The 21,002-nt window shown below is 54.2% G+C and overlaps 1 protein-coding gene across 9 annotated transcripts in view; it reads left to right on the top strand.

Moving 5' to 3' along the window:
• The first annotated feature begins 7,877 nt into the window (after positions 1-7,877).
• The window catches only part of Plekhg5 (pleckstrin homology and RhoGEF domain containing G5), a 33,287-nt gene continuing 20,162 nt past the window's right edge, over positions 7,878-21,002 (top strand). For 3 of the 9 annotated variants that reach the window (XM_057783525.1, XM_057783520.1, XM_057783521.1), the window contains exon 1: positions 18,464-18,750. In XM_057783525.1, coding sequence (XP_057639508.1) covers positions 18,631-18,750 — 120 coding nt within the window. In that variant the 5' untranslated portion in view covers positions 18,464-18,630. Of the gene's footprint in view, positions 8,183-8,899; positions 8,977-9,474; positions 9,589-18,463; positions 18,751-20,115; positions 20,350-21,002 lie in introns of those variants that run through there. The other 6 variants (XM_057783524.1, XM_057783523.1, XM_057783522.1 and 3 more) reach the window with 6 other exon arrangements.

Genomic DNA, 21,002 nt, shown 5'->3' with positions numbered 1-21,002 from the left:
CAGCTTTCGTTCATTTGCTTTTAACCTCATGCTCTGGGAGGCCAAAGCAAAGAGGGCAGGAGTCTCATCAGGGACATGAACTCCCCAGCTTGCCTGGAGTCCTCTCACGAGACTGTCCTGTGGTCAGAGGGCTAGGTCAGGCCTTGGGTCTGCCATGAGAAGTTGGGGGAGCCGTTGGACCACATGGAGGCCTGAAAAGTGTGTTGGACAGCCCTCCCGCCCCCCACTGTCACTGCTGGGAGGAGATGGGTTTCTTGCCCATGCTGGCCCCAGAGCTCTGGGCTCCATTAGAAGTGTGTTCAAGTGTCTTGAGCAGTGGCCATGCTGCCTTGAACATGGGTCTGCGAGGAGCATGGCAAAGTGGCAGAGGAGAAAGGACGCAGAGGCAGGTGTGGGGAGAAACGGGTGGCTGGAATCTGGCCTCAGACAGAGAAATCCGCAATCAGATGGTGGGATGGAGCCAGCTGCAGGAGGCCCATCTTCTTCACTAGCCCTGCTGACTGTCAGGTTCCATGATACCCAGTCTCAGGGAGGCTGGAAGCCAGGGAGACTCAGCAGGAGTGGACTGAGCTTCACGGGCACAACGGTGGCAATTGCAATGTGCCGAACCTCCTTCTCTCCAGGGTTCTCCTGTCTGTTCTTTGCCTAGGTTGTTCTCTTGCCTCTGGGGTTCCATAATGACCAACTGCCTGCAGTTTTGGGTTCCTCGGTCACATAGACCCTGTAGCTAACATTCCCTGGGTGGACTTTAAGCCCTGGTCCTGAACCTTCATGCCTACCCTCTGGGGCAGGGCTATTCTTTTGGGGCCTTTATTCTGGTGAAGCTCTGTGAGGTTGTACGTGACAGCACTCAGATGTACCCTCAGCCCAAGCCTGCAGTTGAGGCTCTCCCACCCACTTGCTCCCAGGTCCAGTTCTCTGCACGGTGGGCAGAAGTCCTGGCGAGGCACTAACGGCACGTGAGCTGATCCCGGGAGGAGTTGAGGCCGCTGGGTGGGGGAACCAGGGCACACAGTTGTCTGTGTGGGCTCAGTCCTTTGCTGCCAGTCAGCCCCTGGCCTGGACCCACGTGGGTGGGTATTGGGTCCCGGAACCAGCCAAGCCTGGTCGGGGGTGGGGCCCCTCCATGGAGCACGGCTGTCCAGAGTCAGAATCTCAAACCCTTTCTGCAGCCTCTCTTCCTGTCCTTCTCTCGGTTCCTCCTCGGAGCCTTAGGAGGAAGCCCACAGCCGGCAGATGGACAGATGAGTAGGGACCCATGGCAGCCTCGGGCAGAGGAAGTGGCCAATTGGCCACAAGTTATGTGCCGAAACAGTGTGGACAGTTTTCCTAGCCACAGGAAGGAGTTCTAGATGTGTCTTCCCACCTTTGACTAAGCTTGAGGGGTGGGGTGGGGGCGGCGTGGTGGTTAGACTCTGGCACCCGGAATGATGGCAGCGGTGAATCTGGGCTGTAGGCAGGAGCTGCATTAAGGCCCATGGCCTGTGCTTATTCCTCCATGGGATCCGCATTTAACTAACGCACATCCCAGATTCCCACAGCACAAGGCTTTGCAACCTGTGGGTCATGACCCCTTTGCGGGGGTCATGTATCAGCTATCCTGCATACCAGATATCTACATTACGATTCATAACAGTAGCACATTATAGTTATGAAGTAGCAACAAAAGTAATTTTATCCTTGGGGGTCACTACACCATGAGGAACTGTATGCAAGGGTCACAGTGTTAGGAAGGTTGAGAAACACTGCCTTAGCACTTTGGGAAGGAGCTCAAGCTCGCTCGCTCTTTCTTCCTTCCTTCCTTTCTTTCTTTCTTTCTTTCTTTCTTTCTTTCTTTCTTCCTTCCTTCCTTCCTTCCTTCCTTCCTTTCTTTCTTTCTTTCTTTTTCTTTTTTTCTTTTTGGTTTTTCAAGGCGGGGTTTCTCTGTGTAACAGTCCTAACTGTCCTGGAACTCACTCTGTAGTCCAGACTGGCCTTGAACTCACAGAGATCTGCCTGCCTCTGCCTCCTAGTATTAAAGGCGTGTGCCACCACTGCCTCTCACTGGTTCTGTTTTCTGACGGGGTTTCATGTATTAGTGATTGGCCTCTGTCTTAGTGTTTCTGTTGCTGTGATAAAACACCGTGGTCAAAGACAACTTGGAGAGGCTGGAGAGATGGCTCAGAGGTTAAGGGCACTGGCTGCCAGCAACCATATGATGGCTCGCAGCCATCTACAATGAGATCTGGCGTCCTCTTCTGGCATATAGACATACATGCTGGCAGGATACTGTATGCATAATAAATAAATCTCTTTTTTAGGGGCTGGAGAGATGGCTCAGAGGTTAAGAGCATTGCCTGCTCTTTCAAAGGTCCTGAATTCAATTCCCAGCAACCACATGGTGGCTCAGAACCATCTGTAATGAGGTCTGGTGCCCTCTTCTGGCCTGCAGGCATACACACAGAATATTGTATATATAATAAATAAATACTAAAAAAAAAAATCTACTTTTTAAAAAAAGCAACTTGGAGAGGATAGGGTTTATCTGATTTACAGATTGCAGTCCACCATCAGGGGAAGCAGAGGCAGGAACCTGGAGGCAGGATGAAGCAGCGGCTGCCGAGGAATGCTTCTATTGGCTTGCTCGCCATAGCACACTTTCTTTTTTTTTTTTTTTTTTTTTTTTTTTTTTAAAAGTATTTATTTATTTATTATGTATACAATATTCTGTCTGTGTGTATGCCTGCAGGCCAGAAGAGGGCACCAGACCTCATTACAGATGGTTGTGAGCCACCATGTGGTTGCTGGGAATTGAACTCAGGACCTTTGGAAGAGCAGACAATGCTCTTAACCACTGAGCCATCTCTCCAGCCCCGTATAGCACACTTTCTTATGTAGCCTAGACCACCTGACTGTGGGTGGGTGGCACCAGCCCTCCCATTGCAATCATTAATTTAAGAAAATGCCCTACAGACTTGCCTACAGATCAGTCTGATGGCGGCAGCTCCTCCACTGAGATGTTCCCAGGGACATCTAAATCTGTGTCAATGCCTTATGTAGCTGATGTTGGCACTGACGTCTCCCTCTGCCTGTGGGTTTCTGGAATAGGTGGCTCTGTCACACCTCTCATGCAGGGCTGGAAATTGAACCCAGGACTTCCTGCATGCTCAGCGAGCATCCTATCAGCTGAGCTGCACCCCGGCCCCGTTACGTTTCTCCCTTAGGCTTTTTGGGATGCCCAGACTGGGGTCTGCTAGCGGGAGTGGCAGATATCCGGGCCAGTGGTCACTGGTTCAGGGCACAGCCCTCTGGCTTCTGGCCTATTCTGAGACAATTTTTGCCTTCTTCAGCCTTCTCAGTGTGTATGTGTGGGGGAGGGGCTGGGGAGTACTGCATCCCATCAAGGATTGGCACAGTTGCTCAGGCATAGACAGGCCTCTGGAAGGGCAGGGCTAGCGTGGGAGGGGGCATCCAAGGTCACAGCTGTTTCCTGGGAGGAGCAGCTTTTTGGTGGTCCGGCCTGGGGCTGGGAGGTAGTGGACAGGGAGGCTCATCTGTGTGCCAGCCCCTAGATGAGGGCTAAGCCGGAGAATTTGAGGACAGGTGCATTTGTGTTAGCCCGAGGCCCACGGAGAAAGAAGGATCATTTATTTTTGTTTAATACCTAATTGTGCCGGGCACAATGGTGGCTCTGTAGACTGATGGTTAGGGTCAGGCTTAGAGTCCTAGAGACATAGGCTGGTTCCAGTCTCATCACTGGCTGCCTTTGTAACCTTATGGGAGTTTGCTTGTCTAGAATGACTCGGTTTCTTCATATATAAACGGAGGCAGTGATCATACTTCCATTCTGAAGTGTTTGAAAACAATTCTACCCAATAGAACTTTTTTTTTAGGTTTTTCAAGACAGGGTTTCTCTGTAGCTTTGGAGCCTGTTCTGGAACTAGCTCTTGTAGACCAGGCTGGCCTCGATTTCAGTTTAATTTTTAAATTATTTATTTTATGTATGTGGGTGTTTTGCCTTCCTGTTTGTGTGCTGCTTGTGTGCCTGGTGCCCGCAGAGGCCAGAAGAGGGCACCAGAGTCCTTAGAACAGGAGATACAGAGCCTGTTGGGAGCCATTGTGTGGGTACTGGGAATGAACCCAGGTCCTCTGGAATATCAGTCAGTGCTCTCAAGTGCTGAGCCTTCTTGCTCTCTCTCTCTCCCCTTCTTTAACATACAAAAGCAGTATGGTATATATACATGACTGTATGTATTATATGCATGTGGAGGTCAGAGGTTGATGTAAGGTGTCTTCTTCAATCATCATCATCATCATTATTATTCTGGTTTTGAGACAGGGTTTCTCTGTAGCTTTGGAACCTGTCCCTCCGCCTGCCTCTGCCTCCTCAGTGCTGGGATTAAAGGCGTGCATCACCACTACCTGGCTGAAATTTTTTTCTAGAAAGACATTGTTTCAGCTAGGCATAGTGGGGTTTCAGGATAGTTGGAACTAGATAGAGACCCTGTCTCAAAAAACTAAAACCCAAACCAAAACAAACATCATTGAAATATTTTACCTTCTCCCCCAACCCCACACTAAGTCTTCAGGATGGGTTAAGGGACTGGGAAGATGTTGTATCAGTGGCAAGGAACACTTGCTGCTCCTGCACAGAATCTGAGTTCACTTCCCGGCACCCAAGCTGGCAGGTTCACGGCCTTTTCTGGCCTCCGCAGGTACCTGCAAAAATGTGCATGAGCACACAAACATATACATACATACCAAATAAATTATTTCTTAAGGGATCTGGTTCGGGTTGTATATACACAGGGCACCAGAGTGTTGAGCTTACCTGGGCTGCCTCACTGCAGGGGCCAGTGGCTCCCATCTGGGGCTAGCAGTTGCCACAAAGGTTTGACTGTGAAATGAAGCCTTCAAGGGAGCAGGCAGAATTCCCTTCGGGTGCTCAACACGTGAGGGCTGCTCTGGGAGCTATCTGGAGAGGATGGGGAGAAAATAATAGCTTGCTTCAAAGGCACGGCCCAGGACAGGGGCGGGGCGGGTCAAGCAGGGAGATCCACCTGGATCTAAAATGTGTTGCAACAGGGCAGAAAACAGCATTCCTGAGCCAAGAAGAATGGGCAAGACTTTGTTGGCCAGTGCAGAAAGGGCCTTAAAGAGAGCCCTGGAAAGTGCCCAAGTAGCCCTGGAGGGGCTGGTGTGAGCCACAGGGTGTAGCAAGGTCTCTGGATGGCGGCGGTTTGAACCGATCTGAGACAGACACCACTTGAGAACTGGAACCTTCTGGAATATGGATCTAGAGCTGCCAGGCTCCTCTGGTCTGTCAAGGAGAGCCAACAATCTGGATTTTTATGTAAAATCTACTGACTTTTCAAAGTTGGCAACCAACTGAGATTCTTTTGAAACCTTGTGCTCAGCCAAACAAAACACGTCTGCCGGCTCTGGCTTCTGCCTAGTTCTGGTAGAGAACGTGCTGCGGGGTGGGGGGAACCAAAGCTGGGTGTTCTGTGACTAACACAGGGGGCAAGGAGCTAGTGGGCTTGTTTCCTGGCTGAGGGACCCTGACTTTCCTCAGGCTAGCAGGAGCCAGAGGAGCAGAAGGTCAGCTGGGTCATTTCAGACTCAGGGAGATGATCTCTAGCGTGGTGGGGCTGGGGGTCAAGGAAGAGCAAATTCAAAGTTCCATGTCTGCCTGGGGCCAGGTTAAGGTACAGGAGCTCTGGGTAAGCTCAGGACAGGTAGCAGTGGCAGGCCTCCTCATTCTCTCTGCCCCGGGTCTTTCCACTGACCAGTTTCTCCTGAAAGCCCCCTTCTCACTGCTTCCCAACAAGCTCGAGGCTTCCTGTCCACTCAGACGGACTCTCTAAGCCCTCAGGACCCAGTTCAAACTCTCATGAGAACAGATCTAATTGGCCGAGCTAGCTAGGCTAGGCGGCCACCTCTGCCCAATCAGCGTGTTCAAGATATGACAACACAGAAGGAGGTGTCCCCCCAAGTCGCCCTCCAGACCCACCCTTTCCACCTGGGTTGCAGAGACAGCAGATTTCCTGGAAGGGAGGTCATGCTTGTCCTGGGCAGGGTTTGGGGGCTTGTCTGTCTCTCTGCCTACTCCCTCAGCCCAGGCACCACTCTTTGGCACTGAGACATGCCAAAGTCCTTCTCGACCCATGAGACTTTGTGCTTTGAACATGAGCCCAGGAGGCAAAGGCCATAGCACCCAGAAACATGAGTGGGGGACACGACACTCCAGAGATACATCTAGCAGTACATCCTCAGGCTGTGGCCACCACAGTCCGTCTGGTGGCTTGTCCTGGAACAGGTGAGGCAGGACTTAAAGGGCACATGGTTTCTGGTGGCAGAGGAACAACCGAGTGTCCCGAGTAAGGAGCCAGATAAACAGGCGGTGCACATCTGTAATCCCAGCTTCTAGCATGAGGAGCCAGGATCGTCTGAGGTTCGAGGTCATCTTCAGTCTTTTCATGAGTTCAGTGTTGGACTATATGAAATCCCTGGGAGGGGTTGGGGAGAATGAATAAGGACTCAGAATTCTGAGGTCTCTGGGGTCAAAGGATGCTAGAACCTGACTGATATTTTGAGAACCTAGAGGCCTGGAATCTTCCAGGAGCAAACTCCTTGAGTGGGGTGCATGGGAAATCCCCCTTCCCCATGGCTTCTGTAGTTGTGAACGTCGTCGGGACACTCATTCACTTGAGTTAGCTACCCCCTGGAAGGCAAGGCTGCTGGGGTCAGCTGGACTGGTGACCCAGGTAGCCTGGTCAGGGTCTTCTGAGGGTCAGTCCCACCTGTGCGCCAGGACAGGCGACCCGGCCTGCTGGACAGCTGAAGAGGCAGAAACTCCAAGAAGGTCCGTGCTGTGTGGTATGTGGCTGGACCAGAGAATGTGAGCCAAGTGCAGGGCAGGTCTCAGAGTCTCTAGAGAAGCCTGAGGGGCGGCTGCAAATACTTTCCTCTCAGCCCAAAGGCCTCAGGTTACCCTGCACCACAGCCCTTTGCCCCAGGGCCTCTCCTTACCCAGAGGAGTTTTGTTGTTCCACACAAAAGCCCCCTTCTAAACTGGGTGTGGTGGCCCACACCTTTAATCCCAGCACTTGGTTTGCAGAGGCGAGCTGACCTCTGTGAGTTCAAGGTTAGCCAGAGCTATTTAGCGCGTGTACGCGTGCTTGCAGATTTGCCAAAACAGGCAAGCGGAGAGGCCAGAGGAGAGTTGGAGTTCCCGTTCCACCTTGGGTTGGGGGTCAGGATGTCAGACTTGGGCAGCAAAATCTTATCCTGGGCCTCTTAAACAAGGGTTTAAAAAACGCTGTCCCTGTGGGGAGTGTGGGAGTGCACGCCTTTAATTCCAGCACTCCCGAGGTAGAGGCAGGTGGATCTCTGTAAGTTTGAGGTTACACAGTGAGTCCCTGATTCAAAAACAACAAAACAACCCAACAATAAAAGCTGTCCACCTATTGGTAATCCTATTTCCATAAACCATTAGGGGAAACTTCCTAACTGGCCGGTGGAGTGGTGCTCCCGAAAAAACCCAGCCCGTGGGGGCCTGCCTGGTTGGGAGAGTTGGTCTCTGAGTGCTGAGCTGCTTGGGGGAACGCTGGTAATTTTGCAAAACTTAAGTTCTGTGTGTTTGCTGAGCTGGGAACACTAAAACCACAGCAGCTGCCGTTCAAGGAGGCCACCCGCCCCTGGCCCGCCCACCTCCACCGTGTCCTTAGACCCTGGGACAGGGGATGGCAGCCTTTCGGAATGAGTGGGGGCGCGGCAAGGAGCAGAGGGGGTGCGTGTGTGTCGCCGACCCGCTTGTCTGGGTGCAGGAGGCGCCTTCTCTTTGGAGGCACTTCCGGCCTCAGCAGCAGCCCCCGCTGCCACCGCCGCCGTGCGGCCCACGATTCAGGAGGCCGCGAGGAATCGGGGCGCACTAGGCGCGCGCGCGGCCACCCGTGGAGAGGCCTGCGGGGCGGGGAGCAGGGCCGGGCCTGGGACCCCACCTGGGACACACCCCGTCTCTGGGGGAGGCGCCGTCGGGGGCCGCCGGCTCCCTGCCCCCCGCGGGCCGCCCCGCGCTCCTCCCACCGCCCACCTGCCCCGCCCCGCCTCGCGCGCCAGGCGGCCGCGGCGCTCGGTTCCCCTGCTCCCGCGCTCGGTTCCCCGGCTCCCGCGCTCGGCTCCGGGAGGCTCGGCGCCATGGGTGAGTGCGACCCGGCGGACGTCTGCTCCCGTTCTGCAGGCCGGCTGGTCGCCAGGGTGGCTCGGAGGGCTCCGCGCGGGGTGGGGGCCGGGCCTGCCCCAGGGAGGGCCTTGCTGGAGCCCGGTGGACGCCGGCCTCTGCACTCGGGGCTGGCTGCAGCTGCACTGCCCTCGCCCTTGCCCCCTCGCTGCGGCGCCCCAGCCTCCGAGAAGAAAAGGCATCAGCTTGGAGGGGGCCAAACTCATGGTCAGAGGTGGACAGCGGGGAACAGAGGTCGCCCCAGGCCTCGGGAAGGGAATGTCTAGCTTGAAAGGGTCTGAGTTTAGTGAACTGGGCTAGGAAGGGCATCCTGGACCCTTGAATCCCTCTTCCCTCCCCGTGGCCCTGCCTGGAATAGCTTAGAAAGTCTGGGGCCCCAGGAGATCATTGAGTTACCCCCTCCCTCTGGTGGGACTGAGGGAGGGAGTAGCTGATTTCCAAGGACTCCCCCCTGGAATCTGGACAGTTTCCCCGGGGAACTGCACAGAAAAGGGCTCTGCAAACAGATTCCCCTGCAGATAAGTTGGCATTTAAAAGAGAAAAGGACACTGACTTCCTTTGAAGGCAGGATTGAGCAGTCTGCCCTACCAGTCCCCTGGTCTGGAGGCCACCAGGGCCCAGGGGAGAGGGTAGGTCCCCGCCATCATCCATGAACTGATGCCCTCTGCTTCTCCACAGAAGACCAGAGCCCAGCAGAAGAGAAGGGGCTGCGCTGCCAGAACCCAGCCTGCATGGACAAGGGCCGGGCTGCCAAGGTAGGGGACTGGATAGGTTGGGGCACGGAGGACAAGTTTTCACTTCCCAGGACATCCATGGTCTCCTTGCCAGGGCATAGCGGTGCCCTCTGATTCAGGGTGGCTGGTTTAGGAGGCGAGAAGGTGTCCATGACGAGGAACAGTGGAGTGGGGGGACTTTAATCAAAACAAGATCAGCCTCATGGGGTCCTTGTCACTGCCTGAGAAGATGGGAGCCACAGCAGAAGGGAAGCGGTCCCCGTGGTTTGCTTCGGCACCTGGCCGCTCTTCAGTCCTGGACATTGTTCTGGGGTACTGTGGGGCTTGAGTACAGCCGTGGAGATGGCAGAGGGAAGGAGAGAGGGACCACTGGCCTTGGGTAAACTGAGAAGAAGGAGCCAGGGAGAGAGGTGGCAGCAAGAATAGCTTTTGATGCCCTGGCTCCGTGCCACACGTTTTCTGTGCTTACCCAAGGCTGGGGCAGCTCAGCAGGGAAAGTATTGTCACTCTGCTTTCCAGATGAAGACACCAAGGTTCGGAGAGGTCGTGTGACTTGGACAAGGCCCCTTCCAGGCACACATCTGTGTGACAATAGCTCTTGAGAGCTATAGCAGCTTGCTCCTCTCTTCTGGGGTAGGTCCTGGCCTCAGTCCCCTCACCTATGGAATAGGTGAGGAAACAGGCTCAGACACGTGAAATGGTTGACCTATGAATACGTGGTCGGCTCGTGGTAGACTGGGGATCTGAACCCAGGAGTCAGGTGTGCAAAGCCAGCGCCCACGTTCCTACTGCCATGCAGTTTGGCCCCACCAGCTTGTGGGGGAGATTTAAAATGCCGCCCCACCGCCACCGTTCATCCGGCACAGGAGGCCCATGGTCAGAAGGAACATGAGGACTGTTCTGGGGGTGGAAAGAGAAGGGGGCGGCCTCCAGTTGCCGTGGTCACCAGGCAAGGGGGCGGCAGTGATGTCAGATACAATCTGCTGGCACGGGTGGTGCCTGGCATTGGGCGCTGGTGTTGGCTGGCTGCCTCTCCCCCATATTGGCAAGCAGGCTGGCCAGTGCTCCCTCAGCACATCTGCTGGGAGCCTGAAGCATCTGTCCTGAAGGGGTGACAGAGGGACAAGACACACTGTCCCACCCTCCACAGGGCCCCAAGTGGCACAAGAAGAGGGCTGGTCTCAGCAGCTGGCCCTCTGTAGCCTTCAGACATACCCTGGCCTGCTGGGACTCAGCTCAGCTGCTCTGTAGCTGTGGGGTCATCTTTGGCAAGGAGAGGATACGCTGACGGAAGTGGGGGTATGGGTGGTAACAGGAAGAAATCAGGAGTGAACCAGGGAAGGGGATGAGGTAGAGAGGACAGGGACTGGGTTCGGGGAGAGAATGATGAAGATTGTTGTTGGTGCCTTGGCTTAGTGCTGTGATGTACCAGGTGCCGTAGACTCAGGCTCAGAGGCAAAGGAACCTGCCTCCCTCACAAAGCGTATGTGGTGGAGCTTGCCCCAGGGTGAGGCTCTCTGAGGACAAGGTCTCAATCTCCAGCTGCACCAGGAGCTGCTAGCGGGAAAGGCCGTCTGCAGACAGGGCTGCACCTGAGTCTAGCGGGGGCTCCCTTGGGTGCTGGGACTTCTGAGATCTGCCTCACCCCTGCTTTCCGTCTCTGAAACTCATCAGAGCTGGGGTAACCATAGTGGACTTTCTTGAGTCAACTCTGGTCCTGCGAATAGGCGGTGTGGAGACAGAGAACAGAGTGAGCAGGGGAGGGGCGTTGGGAGAGCAGTCCATAGAGGATAGACCCTGAAGAGAAGGAAGATTGGGCTGCATTAGGAGCACTCTACGTGTCCTTCTCTGAGTGGCAGGGCTGTATGCCGTGGAGACCCTAAAGAGACGTGGTACCGCTTCTCCCTGTCCAGGACGAGGATGCATAGCTCATACTGTCGAGTTCCAGGATTTCTTGCAATTGTCTGACCCTGGGCAGGCCGGTGCACCTCTTTCAGTTGTCCGGGATGAAAAGAAGCCCCTTGTGTAGCGTGCTTAGCGCAGTGCCCGGCGTATGGGAATGCTCGATGCTGTCATGGACTTCATCCGTAGTGTGTGGGGAATCAGCAAGCCTGTCTCCCAGGCTTTGGGTGTGCCCTCTCTCCCTGAGAGAGAGACTTCACAGGGCTCCATACCAGACTCTGCCCAACAAGTGCATATTACACACTGGGGTGAGTGTCATGGGTGTCCTTAGCCCTCCCACAAAATAGCCATAGGGCGGTGACTGATGCCCTGTTCTTTGCTGGGCCTCCTTGTGGCAAGCGTTCTGGTAAGTCTGCTCCACAACTTGGGTCATAAGTGGACATGGCAGAGGGCCGATACTGGACCACTAAAGGATTTGGGAATATTGACGTAGAAGCTGTGTTTGCTCAGAATCCTGTGCTAGCCCCAGCGTGTGCCTTGTGCCAGCAGCCCACTCTGGGTGGTAGAGGCAACTCCATTTCCGCAACCAACACGCTGTGCCGATGACTTGTCAAGGCAGGGCCTGAGCCTCAGTCAGGACTTCCTGCTCTAGGGTCCCAGACAGCTGCCAGGAAGAGAGGTGATGCTCTCTGCTTTGTTCTTTAGGTCCTGGGCCTGGATAGGGAGGCGAGATTTGATTCCATATAGAGACGTATGTCTAGTCATGAGCCCCCCGTCCTTGAGCGTATTCAAGCAGATGAGGAGCCTAGGATTGATGGAGTGGGTATAGATGTAACCCCAGAGTTCTCTCAGTGTTGTGGAGCGGAGAGAGGAGGAATCTGGGGTCGTGTCCAGATGAAGGCCTGTGTACTCGAGGCCGAAGGAGCAAGTGTACAGCATCTGTGATGTCCCTGAGCAGGGGTAGGTGGGATGCCGTGAGCAAGGTGACAGGATTGGCCTGTTCTCTGGGCAGTGCTTTGGGAGTGAGAGGCAGGATACCAGCTTCCCTTGAGAATGGCCAGGCTTGGGAGCTTTTGGAGGTGATGGTCCTTTTAGAGGCTGGTCAGCTATGAGCGGGTGGTGGTCCCGTCACTGCTGAACAGGGCAGGACCAGAGAAGCCATGAGTGTCGATTGCCTAGGCTGTGGCTAAATAATCTGAGGGGAGCAATTGAAAACTCGGGGCACCTGCCCAGCAAGTAAGATTAGAGGAGAGGAGTTACCTGGTGGAGTCCAGTTCCACAGAGCCAGTGCTGGTAGTTGGAACCCCAGTTCTACCCTTCTGGGGTAAGGAAAGAAAGGTTGGGTTGTTTGTTCCACTGTGGCTCTCTACCCCCCAGTCCTGAGTAAGTTACAGGCTGCTGAGAGAGGAGAGCTACAATCCACCCAAGGGTGACAGGCATGGGCCAATTGCAAAGGGCCCCAGCCAGGCATGATAGTACATGCCTGTAATTATAGTATTCAAGAGATTGAGGCAGGAGGATTATTGTGAGTTTGAGGCTGGCCTAGGATGGATACATAGCAAGACCTTTTATTAAAAAAGAAAAAAAAAAGCAGGGCTAGAGAGATGGCTCAGTGGTTAAGAGCACTGGCTGCTCTTCCAGAGGATCCAGGTTCAATTCCCAGCACCCACATGGTAGCTCACAACTGTCTGTATCTCCAGTTTCAGGAGATCTGGCACCCTCACACAAACACATGCAGGCAAAACATCAATGCACATAAAAATAAATAAATCTTTAATAAATAAAAAAGCATAGAGGAGAGGGAGACTGGAGAGATGGCTCAGGGGTTACAGCACTGACTGCTCTTGGAGAGGACTGGGTTCGATTCCCAGCATTACATGATGGATCACAACACGGGGGCTAACACCCTAGTCTCTCTTCTCCAACACCAGGCAACACACCTGGTGCACATATATACATCCTGACAAATAAAAACAACAACATACCAGGTGTGGTGGCACACGCCTTTAATCCTAGCATTCAGAATACTAAGGAGAACTTGTGAGTTCAAAGCTAGTCTAGTCTACATAGAGAGTTCTAGGCCAGCCAGGGTTATACAATGAAATCCTCTCAAAAAGTGGGTAAGGTCAGCCGGGCGGTGGTGGTGCACGCCTTTAATCCCAGCACTCGGGAGGCAGAGACAGGCGGATCTTTGTGAGTTCGAGGCCAGCCTGGTCTACAAGAGCTAGTTCCAGGACAGGCTCCGTAGCTACAGAGAAACCCTGTCTCGAAAAACCAAAAAAAAAAAAAAAAAAAAAAAAAAAGGGTAAGGTGACTGGAGAGATGGTTCATTGGTTAAGAACGCTGGCTTCTCTTGCAGAGGACCTGGATCCAGTTCCCAGCACCCCAATGGCAGCTCACAACTGTCTATAACTCCCGTTCCAAGGGATCTGACACCCTTTTCTGACCTGTGTGGGCACCAAGCACACGTGTGGTGCACAAACATGCATGAGATGAAATACTCACACGTCAAATAGAAATCAACGCATGTTTTTTGTAAGGAACCCAGAGAGAGGCAGGCACACCTCTGGGACACCCTGTTCAGATAGCCAGAAGCCAGTCTGGTTTGAGGCAGTTTCCTCATAGACTCAGGCTGCGGGTGCTTCAGCCTGGTCCCCTGCTTGCTCCTCTCAGGACAGCTTCTTGTCACAGCCCCTCCTCTCCCTGTGTCCTCTCTTGAAACCCAGGTGAAGGACCGGGGACTCTGACTGCTATAGATGGGCGGAGTGCCAGCCTGTCACATGCCATGAAGCCCACTCCTCACTCCCGGTAGCCAGGATCCTAGCTTATCCCCCAGAGCCACCGCTTGGCCTCCTGCCACCCTCTGGTTGGTGAGCAGGACTTTCCTGTGACACCTTATGTCTCAGCCTGATGGGTGAGTCAGGGCCCGTGTCTGCTGTTCTCCTTGCTCTGGGCTCTGTGCACCTCTGGGTTTGACGTGTGTAGCTCAAGCCTGGGCTATAAGGAGGAGACAGTGTCGTCCCTCGGTGGTCCAGGTTAGGGGGCCTCACAAGGCCTGCAGTTCCCTGCTGAGGGTTCCCGTTGACACCCCTCTTCTTATTTAATGACAGAATGTGCTCAAACACTGCTCCTGTGCCATGAGGGCCACTGGCTAGTGAGGGTGGGGATGTAGGGATGACCCTGTCCCATGCGGGATTGGTCTCAGATGAAAAGGCCCCTGGGTGCCAGCAGGGGTCGCAAGAGTCTGTGCCTCCGGCTGCCTGATGAACCAATGAGACCAATCTGGCCAGTCTTGGTGGGAGACAGGGAAAGAGAAGTCAAAGGGTCCCTAGGCCCTACAAATGCTTTCCCTTCCTTGGGTGACCCTCCCCAGTGACCTTGCTCTTGGGTTTTTACTGTTCCTGGGCCCCACATCAAGGTCCAGTGCCCGCTAGGACACAACAGCTGTTGTGGCACATTCTAGGGGGCTGGCCAGCGCTGCCTTCATAAGGTGAGAAGGTTGCTGCCACTGGGTGAGAGCAGGGCTAGGTGGGGCACAAAACCTCTAAGGATTCCTTCCCCATGATCCTCCTGAGCGCCACTGGTGAAGCAGGTCCCTGGAATCCGGGTGCTGCCTTAGGGGGTAAGACTCACAGACCGCAGCCCAGCCGGGACCTTTGCTAAGGAAGGGGCCTGTGCTGAGGGGCTGTAGGCTGGCTTCTGCTCCTGTGCCATCTGTCTTAGGTCAGGCTCTGCCTCCAAGTAGGACTGGAGACCCATAGGACAAAAGGGTGAGGCCCAGCCTTTGGGAAAGGAGGAGGCCCGTGAACCGCCTGCAGTAAGAGCTGCCTGGCAGAGCCACCCCACCCTGACTGGCCTGCCCACGCATGCAGGCTCCACCCTTGGATATCTGAGGTGGCGGGTAGAGCCCTGGGCCATCTCTCAGGGGAGCCCAGCCCTGCTAGAGAAGCCTAGGGCAAGTGTGTCTTTCAGACAAGAACCCCGGCTGCTGTTTCAGGGCCAGCTGCTGTGTGCTGAGCACCGAGCTGGCTCCGTGTTCTGCCCCAGATCCGTAGTTCCTACTGGATCCAGAACTCCTCTTATTCCAGGCTGGCCCTGTGTGGACCATTGATGGCCACAGAATCCTCTGACTTTCTGGGGTTGGGGAAAGTGTCCTAGAAAGGAAAGTGCCTGCTTGGGGTGCCTCAGAGACTCCAATATTCTCCATTATTTATCATCTTCTGCATCTGGTTTCTGGGTATCAGTTTCAGCAAGGCAGCCCTGACTCACACCCTGGAGCCAGGCTGGGCTGGAAAGGGGCCCCCTTCCCCAGGGAGCCAAGGGCCAGGACCTCAGGTCTACCCCTTAGCTCCTTGCAGTCTGTTAGGTAGGAGGCCTTTCCTCTTTCATGGCCGGGACTTTGGCTCTTTCCCTCACCCCCACTCTGTCACTAACTTGACCCTACATTCTGGTCAAGGGGCAGCAGTTCCTGGTCCCCTAAGCAGCCCCCCACCCTCCGTGCTAGAATAGCCAAGACAGAGCATGACCAGAGCCCAGTCACTCGGAAGTCCTCTTGAGGAAAAATATCTTGGCTCCAGTGATCTTTACTTTCCGGGACTTAGTTACCCCCATACCATTGCGATTCCCTCCAAGCTGTCTTTGAGCTCTGCTTTCTTCTCAAGAAGGTAGTCTTCAAGACCTTGTCCAAACCACCACTTAGCCTGTGCTATGCCCCGGCCCCACCCTAGGCCTGGGACGTGGGCAGCAGTTCCAAGCACAGACGTGCATTTGCCGACTTGCGTACTAGCCTCCTTGGGGAACCCTCAGCCTCTCAGGCCTTAACTTCTTCCTGTTAAGTTGGGGACAGTCACTGTCTCCACAGTCTGAGTGGGATTTGTTGTCAAACTCCTGGACAGGAAGTTGGGAGGACTCAGTGGATGGCAGTAGCTGTCTGACCATGGGACAGGCTGAGGACCACCAGAATTTGAATGGAAGCTCATCTTTCTGAGCCCAGCAGGCCCAAGGTCACCTACAGGTTCCAGGAGGAGGGAGAAATCCTTTTAGTTAAGCTGTGGGGAAGGCTCTGGTTGACTCTTGGCCCCAGGCGGGATAACCTCCCTGAGAACTTCTCTGTCCCAAGTTCTTCAATAGCTGAAGACCTTTCCTTTGCTTTTCTTTGTTTGTTGCTCTTGCTTGTGGTTGTGTGCCGAAGGCTGAGGACACCAAGTGAGCCAGAGAGCTAGGCCGCTGGCCTCTGCAAGAAAGAATGACGGAGAACAAGGAAGCAGAATAATGTCATGTTATAAGGAAGCTAAGAAGGGATTCATTCGACCTTAGGGACTAAGGAGGAGGCCTGGGCGTTATTTTGAGAGTCCTTTGGGGAGGTAGGGTTGGGGCCCTGTGCCAACCATTTGAAGGTCGAGAGCACTTACAGTTCTGGACGGAGGGGTGAGGGCTCTGAGCTTGGGGAGCCCTAGGGCTGTCAGCCAGAGGACAGATATTACATGGGACCACCTAGGAGATGAGGGCAATCAGTTTCTGGTGAGATTTTTTGTTTTGGTTTTCAAGGGAGTTACTCGTAGATGGTGAGTGATCTGGCTTTGGGGATAAAGGTAGCCCTTGAAGTGGATGCTTACTTACTGCCCTAAGAACCCATCTCAGAAGTCCCTGCTTCCTGCCTTCTTCCATGATGTCAGATGCAGGGGCTATCTAGGGGGTAGATGTGCCAGTGGCAGTATGTGCTCCTCAGAGGGGACTGAGGAGTGCCCACAAAAGCGATGCCACAACCTGAGTCAGAGGTCTGGGTTTAAGCCAGGCATGGTGGCTCACTCCTATAATCCCAACGTTTAAGAGGCCGAGGTAGGGGGCTGGAGAGATGGCTCAGCAGTTAAGAGCACCAGCTGTTCTTCCAGAGGACCGGGGTTCAATTCCCAGCACCCATATAGCAGCTCACAGCTGTCTGTATCTCCAGTTCCAGGGCATCTGACACCTTCATACCTGTGCATATAAAAATATAAAATAAAATAAAAGAGGTTGAGGTAGGAGGATTGGCTCAAATTCAAGGCCAACCTTGGCTGGCTACAAGAGTAAGACCCTGTCTTTGAACAATGCTCTGTTAACAAAGCAGGGCTTGGATGTAGCTCCATCAGTAGAAGCTTGCCTAGCACTCGGTCCCCAGAACCGGGGAAACCAGGTGTGGGTCTCTAGAACAGCGGAATTTATAGAATGAATCTCTTTCTATATATAGAATCACTGTGCTCCAGCTGATCCAATCATGGTGGGCTGTGAATGGAAAGTCCAAGAGTTCACAAGACTGACTTTCTCAGCTGGTCTATGGTAGACTCTGGAATCCCGAAGGAGTCTTAGTGCCAGGAAAGGAACAGACTTGCTAGCAGGCAAAAACTTCCTTCTTCCATGCCCTTATTTGGGCTTCCAGCAGGAGGTATGACCCAGATCAAAGGTGTATCTTCCTCCCTCAAAGGTCTGGATTGGAAGTGGATTCATCTCCTTCAAACCAAGCAAATCATCTCACGTGTGTGCCCTCCATTTCTCGGTTGTAGTTCATTCCAGATGTAGTCAAGTTGACAACTGACAACCAATAATAACGCTCGTGGCCAGGCGGTGGTAGTGTGGGCTTTTAATCCCAGCACTTGAAGTCCCTGTCTCTAAAAACAAAATTGAAACAACAACAACAACAAAAATTAGCGCTCACCGTGGTGATCACAGCTTTCTGGAGTTTCTGGAGACCCTGTCTCAAGGTCATTCTCTGCTACACAGTGAGTTCTTGTATGAACCAGTCTGGGCTTAGCCGTGACTCTGCACTTGTTTTTTTAGTCTGCTTTATCCCCTAGGTAATGGGAGGGGATAATAGTGGTGTCATCTGCCTCCCCCTCCTCAGCCCGGAGGTGTTGGAGGTGTTGGGGCTCACCTTTAATCCCAGCACCCAGGCAGGTGGATCTCTGAGTTTGAGGCTAGTGTGATCTACAAAGCGCGTTCCAGGACATCCAGGGCTGTTACACAGATCAACCCTGTCTTGAAAAACCAAAACCAACCAACCAACCAAAAAAAAAAAAAATAGTGTGCCCCCCCTTCCTTGGGATGAGTGTAGAAACCCCTTGATAACCAGAATGGAGACAGTCCGACCCCCATGGGCGGGCGGGGTTGGGGGGGCAGGCGGCTTGTCATGTTGTGTTGAGCGCCCTCTGGCGTCAGTGCTCCGTCCTAGTAATACCAGTGACCTCCCGCGAAAGCCGGCCTGGCTGAGGGGTTTCCCTGGCCCAACTCCCTGGGGACAGCTGGGGACTGCCCAGCTCCTCCACTCTTTCCCACCAGCCCTCCCCGCACCTCCCGCTTCTCTCCAAGGTCAGGTGTTGCCTTGGAGTCTCTACCTCTGCCCCTGGAGCAGAGATCCCCAGGCTCTTGCTTGGGGTTTATGTGTGTGGTGGGGGTCCCCTAGGACCTTGCATGGGGCTGGCATGGAACTCAACACAGGATGCAACAGGATGCCCGAGTCCCAGCAAAGAGTTGGCCCAGGTCGGGATCCTAAGGGATTTGGTCCTTAAACCGACTGCACCCGTCTTGTGCTGTGTCTCGAACCTCGGGATGGGCTCAGTCCCAGAGGCAGGGTCTCCAAGCTGTACTCGAAGCTGAGTGGCTCTGCCTGGGAGTGGCTGGGGTTCCGCGGGGTGTCACCGATCCAGCCACCCCCTCCCGGGCGCGACTGCACAATGGCAGGAAGCGGAGCTCCGCGCTTTGTCCTGAGCGCAGTGCAGACCGCCGCTTCCTCCAGCCACCATGGGGACAGGACCCGGCGTCTCCGGGCGCCGAGCAGCAACCAGGCCGGGCTCCGAGCTGCCCTCCCCAGACTCCCAGTCCCCCTGGGTCGGGGGTCACACCCGCAGCAGCGACAGCCAGGTAGGGGGACGACGTGGGTGGGCCAAAGCCTAGCAGGTACGCTTAATTGGGTCCTCTCTGTCCCCCACTCCAGAGGGCCAGAGTGGCTGAACCTGTGAACTGTATACAGCTGGGAGTGGGGGCTTGAGAGGGGGTCCCCACCTTGGGATTAAGAAGCTGGTGGGCAGAAATGCCCCTCAACCCCTGGGCCTTTTGTGTTTGCTGCCTCCGGACACACCTGTGGGGCCCAAGCTGCCCCTCCCCCCTTCCTTCCTCTGTCCCACACCCTCTGCCACTCAGGCCATGCTTCTCCTGCCCTTAGTTTTGGCCCTTGTGTGAGCAGAGAGCCTGTTTTCCCTGCTCCGTACCCTGGCCTAGGAGTGGGGTGGAGGGGGGATGGCTGTGTCCTCTGTGCGTGTGTGGCTCTGTCTCCAGAGGAACTTCCCTACCGACATGCTGACTTTCTCCTATGGAGTGGGGTGCTGCTTCATATGGAGGTGGGTTTGGCGGACAGTAAGAAAGTCGGGAGTCTAGGAAGAAAGATCAGAGAGTCTAGCGCTGGGAAGGAGCCTGCTTTAGTTAGTGCTGGGAGACTCTGTTACTTGGCAAGAGGGATATGAGGAAGTGGGAAGGCTACCCAAGAGGGCTTTGCCAGGCCCAACCTCAACCTCTGATCTGAGCTTGTGATTTTCTCTGGCTATTCCAGAACAGCCTGCTTACTTTGTATGGGAACTCAGGTTCAGTTCCTGCAAACTGACCCTGTGGGTCCCTTGAACCTACACTGTAGGCTAGGAGCGGTGGAGGCAGCGATTGCTGCCATGTCCGATGCATCAGCCAGAAGGCACTGAACAAATCTGCACTTGGCTCCTGCACTTTGGCTTTTGAGACAGAGTCTCATCGTGTATCTCTGGTTGTCCTGGAACCACTATGTATAGCAGACTGGTTTTGAACTCAGAGATCTCCCGGACTCTGTGTTCAGAGTTTTGGGCAAAAAGGCCTGAGCCACCTCATCCTCCCCGAATCTGCTGTCTTGATATTGACTTAATTTAAAAACAGAATTGTGGCCCCAAATTGGGAACCCTTCTCCTGAACACACGATTTAGAGCAGTCCTTACTGTCTGTCACACTGAGCCCAACCAGGCTTAACTGGTGATTAGCCTGAAGTTATCCTGGTCTGCAGGGGGGCTAGAGCCAGAAGCCCAGGCCAGGTTGGTGGACTGGCAGTGCCTGGCAAAGATTGAAGGGAAGCAGGTGTCTCCTCCCAGATCACTGTCAGGAGGAGGCTCTTGAAGCCAGGAGGCCCCTAACTGAACAAAGCCAGGCGGTTCTCTGCCTTCCCTGGGATTTGTGGCTGTAGGCAGGTAACTGTTTTCTTGCCTTCATTAGCAGTGGATTAACACAGGAACTGGAACTGGCTACCCGCTGTCCGGAATCTGGGTCATCATAACGTCCATTGCTGCCAATGCACAGGACTCAGTTCCTGTCATCTCCCCTGGGGCAAGTGGGCCACCTGCCGACGGTTCTTTCTGGAGGAGAGGAGAGACACAAGAGCCTGAACACCAAGCCTAAGACTCAGATTGGTTTCTTCCTGGGAGCCACCCTCCTGCAAGGCTAACTCGGGTCCGCCTCCCCCCATTTATCTCTCCATTGTCTGGTACCTGGCAGTGGCAGGAATGAGACTGATCTGTGGTCTGGCGTTCCACACGCTGGCTTCAAGCCCTGGCTCTGCTGGGTGTGCAACCTTTGGCAGTTTGTCTTCTGAGCTTTACCCGCCACCTGGGTAAAGGAGGATGAGAGGAAATGACAGAAGATTTGAACGCAGCCCCTGGAAAGGAGCTCTGACTTTCCCCTACCTCCCTGCCACTCCCCACTTCCGTCCCTCCCTCCCTCCGCTGTCTCGGCCATCTTCCTCCCGTCTGTCTGTCATCTTGGACGTCTCTGTTCAGGTCCTCTCAACCAAACACTCTCCAGCATCTAACTAATAAAACATACAAGTACTGAGCTGGCAAGATGGCCCCGTGGGGGAAAGGCACTTGCCACAAAAGCTGACAGCCTGGGTGTGTCTAGGCCTGGAGATAGGCTTTGAGTCGGGTAGACTAAAATACCAGTTCTTTTTTTTTTTTTTTTTTTTTTTTTTGGATTTTTCGAGACAGGGTTTCTTCTCTGTAGCTTTTTTTTTTTAAATATTTATTTATTTATTATGTATACAATATTCTGTCTGTGTATATGTCTACAGACCAGAAGAGGGCACCAGACCTCATTACAGATGGTTG

This window comes from Chionomys nivalis, chromosome 11 (genome assembly GCF_950005125.1).
Source record: "Chionomys nivalis chromosome 11, mChiNiv1.1, whole genome shotgun sequence".
Classification (NCBI taxonomy): Eukaryota; Metazoa; Chordata; class Mammalia; order Rodentia; family Cricetidae; genus Chionomys; species Chionomys nivalis.
The sequence above is the reverse complement of the archived record's forward strand: the minus strand, read 5'-3'. Positions and strand labels throughout refer to the sequence as shown.